Source organism: Loxodonta africana, chromosome 3 (assembly GCF_030014295.1).
Source record: "Loxodonta africana isolate mLoxAfr1 chromosome 3, mLoxAfr1.hap2, whole genome shotgun sequence".
NCBI classification, from domain to species: domain Eukaryota; kingdom Metazoa; phylum Chordata; class Mammalia; order Proboscidea; family Elephantidae; genus Loxodonta; species Loxodonta africana.
Genome location: NC_087344.1, coordinates 32,625,619 through 32,633,188, shown reverse-complemented (window position 1 = coordinate 32,633,188; position 7,570 = coordinate 32,625,619). Strand labels below are relative to the sequence as shown.

The 7,570-nt window shown below is 52.6% G+C and overlaps 1 protein-coding gene across 1 annotated transcript; it reads left to right on the top strand.

The window, feature by feature from the left end:
* Window positions 1-1,220: 1,220 nt before the first annotated feature.
* Window positions 1,221-6,872, top strand: CCDC194 (coiled-coil domain containing 194). Its single transcript, XM_023551861.2, has 4 exons — window positions 1,221-1,541; window positions 5,300-5,396; window positions 5,700-5,832; window positions 6,722-6,872. Exons 1-4 carry the CDS (start codon window positions 1,221-1,223, stop codon window positions 6,870-6,872), a joined length of 702 nt encoding a protein of 233 aa, XP_023407629.2.
* The last annotated feature ends 698 nt before the right edge of the window (window positions 6,873-7,570 follow it).

Genomic DNA, 7,570 nt, shown 5'->3' with positions numbered 1-7,570 from the left:
AAGGGTGCTTCCTGGAGGAGGCAACATGTGGGTGAAAGCCAGGAGGTGAAGGGCAGCTAGGCAGGAGAGAGGCTCAGGCAAGGAATCAAACATGCAAAGGCCCTGGGGTGGGAATGTGTTCACCACAGGGGCACTGAGGGGGCTGGTGAAGAGGATAGTGACATCAAAGATGTCATCGTCGTTGTTGCTGTTGGTTGCCTAGTCTCCTTTGACTCATGGTGACCCTGTGTTCCATAGGGTTTTCAAGGCAGATCACCAGGCCTTTCTTCCGAGGTACCTCTGGGCAGGAGTGTTCGAACCGCCAACCTTTTGGCTAGTACGCGAGCACTTAACCGTTTGCAATACCCAGAGACATAATAGATCTTGTAAGAAGACCAAAACAACCGCGCTTGCGGTAGAACTGATTCAGATGACCCTACAGCACAGAGTAGAACTGTCCCATAAGGCTTCCAAGGAGCAGCTGGTGGACTTTAACCGGCAACCTTTTGCGTAGCTGACAACCTCTTAACCACTGCGCCACAAAGGTTCCCGTGTAAGGAGGAGGAAAAGGAGAAGGGGACCGGGAAGGACAAGAAGGGGGAGGGTGCTATGGAGGGCTGAGGCTGAGCTAGAAGGGCTTGGGGGAAGGAGAGGAAGGAGGAAAAGGGAAGGAGGAGGAGGGGAAGTTGGAGGTAGACAAAGGCGGAGGGAGAGTCGGAGGAGGAGGAAGAAGATTGGATCCGGAGGGAAGGGAAGCCAGGGACTGATCCTTAACAGACCCGGATTCGATTCGCGTTACAAGACCGCCCCCTGGAGGCCCAGTGGGGAATGAGGCCGGTCCGCCCTGCGGCCCTCACAGTGGGTACAGGAAAGCAAGGTTAATCGTGTGGCTCCCGCTTCCCAGCCTCTTTTCTCATCGGCAGAATGAGGACAACAGAACCCCAGACTCTGGCCAAGAGCCCCTTGCTCCTGCGTGGATGTGCTCGTGATTCATACCAAGCCCCAGAGGGGGAAACTGAAGCTCAGTGGGCAGTACGTGGAAGGCAGAGGCAGGACTCGAACTGGGATCCCCAGTCCAGTCTTGGGCACAAGCAGACTGTACTGGTTCCTGGCAGGGATCCAGCCCCTCCCCAAGGATCAGGAAGCCTTGTCTGGGTGGGGCGGAACCGTGGGTGTCCCTGGTGTCCCAAGTACCAATTAAATGCTCGTGGCCGTCTGGGGAGAGCGCTGGGGACCACAGCATGGCCGAGCTCGGGCCTGAGCCGAGCCGCGCGTGGCGGCTGTTCGCACTGTGCGGAGCTGCAGTGTTCCTGGCGGCCGTGGCAGCCGGCGCGGCCCTGCTGGCCTGGAATCTGGCCGCCTCGGCCGCCCGGGGGCCTCACTGCCCGGAGCTCAGGGCCAACACCACCGCGTCACCCAGGGACCCTCCCGAAGTAGAGGAGCTGAGACGCCAGCTGGCCGAGGCAGCCCAGCGCCAGGAGGCCCTCCTCAGGCAGCTGGACCAGGCCGAGGGTATCCGCCGGGAGCTGGAGGAGGCGCTGAGGGCCTGTGAGGGCCACCAGGTAGGTGGACAGGGTGGGAGGCCTGGGAATAACCCAGAATATGGAGGTAGAGCACCTGTGCACCCATCTCAGGGCTCCAGATTTGAGGCCCTGCCACAGCCCATGCCTCCATTTTCCCAATTCTTCAGTCGAGCGAGGCAAACGCCCATGGAACCACAACCTCTTACAAGTTCTACAAAGTCAGTTCATCCTTGAGTGCACCTTCTGGCCAAGAGGGTCCCACTGCCCTCTTCTGCTATTGGGGGGTTAAATGGTGGCTGAGGAAGTCCTAAGAAGCCTGGGTGGCACAACCGGTTTACAATTGGCTGCTAACCTAAAGTTTGGAGGTTTGAACTCACCAGTGGCATCTCCGGAAGAAAGGCCTGTTGATCTACTTCCTCGTAAAGACTGCTAGGTTGTTGGGTGCCATCAAATAGATTCTGACTCATAATGACCCCATGTGACAGAGTAGAACTGCTCCATAGTGTTTTCTTGGCTGTAATCTTTACAGAACGGACCCCTGGTGGTGCAGTGATTAAACCCTCAGCTGTTAACCAAAAGGTTGGTGGTTTGAACCCAACACATCCTCTGTGGTAGAAAGATGTGGCAGTCCGATTCCATAAAGATTACAGCCTCAGAAATTCTATGGGGCAGTTCTACTCTGTCCTGTAGGGTCACAATGAGTTGGAATAGACTCAATGGCAATAGGTTTGGTTTTGGTTTTTGTGATCATCACAGAAGCAGATCACCAAGTCTTTTTCCCATGGGGCCACTGGGTAGGTTCAAACTACCAATCTTTCACTTAGCAGCCGAGCACTTAACTGTTGCACCACCAGGCCTCCTTTCCGTAAAGATTCCAGCCAAGAAAACATTGTGGAGCTTAGTTCCACTCTTTAACACATGGGGTCGCCATGATTGGAACTGACTCAAAGGCAAGAGGTTTTAATGGGAGTAAGTCTTAGACCCCAAGTCCACTTGGAGTAGCCCAGTGAATCCTTCCCACCCCCCTAGCCAGTGTCCAGCAGCCCTATTTCGAGAGAGACTCATATTTCGAGAGAGACTCATACCACCTGTAATTAGGAGGCTAAAGTTGGTGGTTTGAGGGAGGTATCCGCCAGGCCCTCCCTTTCCTCCAGCCACCCCCCTTCAGACTTTTTCTTAACCTTTTCAGCCTTGAGCCTCATAGAAGTTGTTGTTGTTAGTTGCCATTGAGTCAATTCCAGCTCATGGTAACCCCATGTGTGCAGAGCAGAACTATGCTCCATACGATTCTCGAGGTTGTGATCTTTTGGAAGACGGCCAGGTCTTTCTTCCAAGACACCTCTGGGTGGGTTTGAACTGCCAAGCATTTGGCTAGTAGTTGAGCGCTTAACCGTTTGTGCCACTCAGGGACTCTTCTCACAAAAGACCCATCCTCAAAATCCCAACCATTTATTGAGTGACTGGTATGTACCCTGACCAGCAAAGAGGTTGAACAGGATCTGAGTTTTAAACATCAAAACGGACCCCTTTTCTGTCTGCCCAAGGGAAGGGACTGGAGCGACTAAGGTTAAGAGGAGCACCCTGGGTTCAAGTCCATCTCTGCCGCTTTCTGGAAGATTCTCTGAAGAGGTCAGCGCAGTTGTTTCACAAAATATCCCATAGAGGGAACCAACACATACGCAGAAGCCCAATTATTGTCAACCACCAAATTGGCTTGGGTTGGCTTGAAACCCCAAGCTCAGGCAAATCTAAGCCCAAACTGAGATTTGAACTGGGGTCCATTTAACCGCAAAGATAAGCCATTTCCACTGTCTGGTGGCTTGTGGTGGGGAGGGTGGGCGTGGGTGGAGACCACCCTCCAGGCGGGGGATACCACCACTCTTTACCCTGGGTTTCAGTGGTTACTTCTGTGTTTTACAACTACCAAATCAAAAACCAAAACAAAACACGTTGCCGTAGAGTGAAATCTGATTCAAAGAGATCTCAAGTGTTACATTACAGAATAGAACTGCTCCATAGGGTTTTCTTGGCTGTAACCCCTTTTTTTTTTTTTAATTTTATTGTGCTTTAAGTGAAAGTTTACAAATCAAGTCAGTCTCTCACACAAAAATTTATATACACCTTGCTATATATTCCTAGTTGCTCTCCCCCTAATGAGACAGCACGCTCCTTCTCTCCACCCTCTATTTTCATGTCCATTCAGCCGGCTTCTGACCCCCTCCGCCTTCTCATCTCCTCTCCAGACAGAAGCCGCCCACACAGTCTCATGTGTCTACTTGATCCAAGAAGCTCACTCCTCACCAGTATCATTTTCTATCCTATGGTCCAGTCCAATCCCTGTCTGAAGAGTTGGCTTTAGGGATGGTTCCTGTCTTGGGCTAACAGAAGGTCTGGGGACCATGACCTCTGGGGTCCTTCTAGTCTCAGTCAGACCATTAAGTCTGGTCTTTTTATGAGAATTTGAGGTCTGCATCCCACTGCTCTCCTGCTGCCTCAGGGGTTCTCTGTTGTGTTCCCCGTCAAGAAAGTCATCGGTTGTAGCCGGGCACCGTCTAGTTCTTCTGGTCTCCGGCTGATGTAGTCTCTGGTTTATGTGGCCCTTCCTGTCCCTTGGCTCATAATTACCTTGTGTCTTTGGTGTTCTTCATTCTCCTTTGCTCTAGGTGGGTTGAGACCAACTGATGCATCTCAGATGGCCGCTTTCTAGCGTTTAAGACCCCAGATTTGGCAGATCTCCTAGCCTTTCTTCCATGGCATGGCTGGGTGGGTTTGAACCTTTAAGTGAGTCATTGAGCGCAAACTGTTGTGCTGCTTAGGAACCTCTTTACTACTATGTTGTTGTTAGGTGCAGTCAGGTCACTTCTGACTCACAGTGACCCTATGTACAAATGAAACACTGCTGATCGTGCACCATCCTCACAATCATTATACTTGAGCCTGTTGTTGCAGTCACTGTGTCAATCCATTTTGTTGAGGGTCGTCTTCTTTTTTGCTGACCCTCTACTTTACCAAGCATGATGTCCTTCTCCATGGGCTGGTCCCTCCTGATAACATGTCCAAAGTGCATGAGATTAAGTCTCGCCATCCTCGCTTCCAAGGAGCACTCTGGCTGTATTTCTTAAGGACAGACTTGTTCGTTCTTCTGGCAGTACATGGTATATTCAGTATTCTTCGCCACCACCATATTTCAAAGGTATCAATTCTTCTTTGATCTTACTTATTCATTGTCCGGCTTTCACATACATATGAAACAATTGAAAATATCAGGACGTGGGTCAGGCACACCTTAGTCCTCAAAGTGACATCTTTGCTTTTGGGCACTTTAAAGAAATCTTTTACAGCAGATTTGCACAATGCAATACGTTGATTTCCTCACTGCTGCTTCCATGGGCATTGATTGTGGATCCAAGTAAAATGAAATCCTTGACGTCAATCTCTTCTGCATATTTGTCCAGTTGCAAGGATTTTTGTTTTCTTTATGTTAAGGTGTATGTAATCCATACTACTATAAACTCATTGCCGTCGAGTCCAACTCATAGTGACCCTATAGGACAGAATAGAACTGCCCCATCTTGTTTCTTAGGAGCAGCTGGTGGATTCAAACTGCCAAACTTTTGGTTAGCAGCCTTAGCTCTTAACCACTGCACCACCAGAGCTCCAATCCATACTACTATAAAAATACTATACGGACCCCAAATGACTTTCCAACAAAAATCTCAGACTCCCCCAGAAAGGGCGGAGTCAACTTACTGCCTGCCCCCACCTTCCATCTCTCCCTCCTTCCCTTCTCTCTGCAGAGCCGGCTTCAGACTCAACTGAAGACACTGAAGTCTGAGATGGACGAGGCCAGGGCACAGGGGACCCAGATGGTGGAGGAGAACGGGGCGCTGACAGGTGTGTTGGGGCTCAAAGGCGTAGGCAGGAGTAGAAGCGGGGAAGACCAGAAGGTTCGTGGATAGGCAAATGAAATGCAAACGAAATGTAAATGACCATGAAAACTTACGGAGAGAATGCAAACAACAGGCAAAGACTATGCAAGTATCTCAAAATCAACGCAAATGTAACAAAATATGCGAACGTCAGGTAAACAGCTCACAAAAGCAACAGAAAAACTATGCAAATACCACTCACGTTTAATGCAAATAAAGCAAAGCATGCAAATTATATGCAGACACTAAACCCTGCTCCTGCCCGCAGAAGCCCTAGCACGGTGGGAGGAAGCTGCAGCCGAGGCCGCCCTGCGGCTGGAGGAGACGACGCAGCGCGCACGCGCGGCTGAGGCCGAGGGTGGAGCCTGCGCAGCCCGGGAGGAGGCACTGAGAGAGCGAGTGTGAGTGAGGGGCGGGCCCGGGGCGGACGGGCGGGGTGCGCGGCAAATGGCTGTGCAGGGATTACTTCTTTCAGCCAATCGTCACATGGGGCGGGACGGAGAACAGGTTCTTCGGGGAGGCGGGTGGGGTTGCGGCTGTAAGGGCGTGACTTTGGGGAGGCAGGTGCGGGGAAGGTCAAAGTGAGGATCCTAGTGTAGGAAACCAGGGTTGGTGAAGAGGGTTGGGCTCTCTGGGGCAGGGGTCCCCAGGTAGGGCAAGCATTCTGGGAGGCAAGGGCTCCTGGGATCGGGCGCTGATAGGAGAGGTCCCAGGAAGGGACAGGGAGCCGAAGGGAAGTGTCCAAGGAAAAGGAAGTATCGAGAGAGTGGTCGCTGGTTTTGGTTTTGGGACCGGGCTTTTGGGGAAGGGGCGGGGCGGAAGCGTGGATCGGGGGGTCTTTGCGGACAGGCGTCCCTGGGGAACGGGGTTCCCAGAAATGGCCGTAGCTGGGAGACGGATGGAGGAACCTGGGGTGGGAGTCCCGGGGAAAGGACAGGGATGAAGGGATCCCTAGAGGAAGGGGGTGGGGGGGCAATAGAGGTGGGTCCAAGGAGACGGGAGTTTGGAGGGCCTGCCTGAGGTATCTGAGGGTCAGTGTGTAGGGGAGGGGGCTTCCAGGGAAAGGCCGGGGTTTGGATGGGGGACCCTGGGGGTGGAGGGCTGGGAGGAGGGGCAGGTGGAGGATCCTTGGAAGACGGAAAGAGGCGGTGGGGCAGGGGGTGGCTGTCCCTGGTGGGTAGAGATCTCTGAGGAGTGGGGTTCTAGGGAAAGAAGTGCTCAGATAGAGGATGGCTGGGGTCTCTGGGGACAGAGGTCCCGGTGCTGACCGGCCCCTTCCTATCCCGGCAGCAACGCCCTGGAGACCGAGACGAGCCCCCAACGCAGAGGGTCGCGCCCCCGGCCCCGCTTGGGATCCCGACCCCGGTCCAGCCCTCGCTCGCGCGCCCGTCCCGGACCCTCCGGGGGCTGCCGGCGGACCACGCGGCGCGTACGGGGGTGACTCGATACCCAGCAGGTCGGGGCTTGAGATCAGGAGGACAAGCACCGCAGGGGTCCTTGCGGGGACATCCTGGATGAGACGCCCAGTCGCCACATCAGCGCTCAGCTTCAGACCCACAAGTCTCCCCAGACAGAAACTCTACAGACCCAGCTTCTGACTACTGCTTATTCTACAGTTGGGAAAACTGAGACCCATTTGGTCACTTTAAGTCGCATTTGGGACTTGAAGACCCCCCTGACTTCAGGACCTCCCTCATACCACAGACATGAGAACTTGGAGACCAGTCCTGGCTCCAGAGTGACCCGGAAGGGTCACTTACCCTCTCTGGGCCTTAGTTTACCCTGTCTGTAAAATGGGCGATTTGACTCATTTTTAGGGAACTGGAACTTTCTTGACACCAAATGCAAACAAAGATGGCACAAGGGGAAAATTGCAGACCCATCTCCTTGTGAAGGAGGGTATGAAACTCCCAGATGGAATTTTAGCAACCCAGTGGTAGGTTTCTTTAAATATGCCATATGAAAGATGACTCACACCTGAGATGCAGGGGTAGTTCAATATTCAGCAGCTTGTTAATGTAATCCACCATAATAATGAACCAAAGAATATAAATTCTGAAAAAGTCCTCAAAACCAGGGCCTAGGTGATGTATTTAATATTGTTCTGGAGGTATTGGCCAATGCAATTAGACAAGAAAA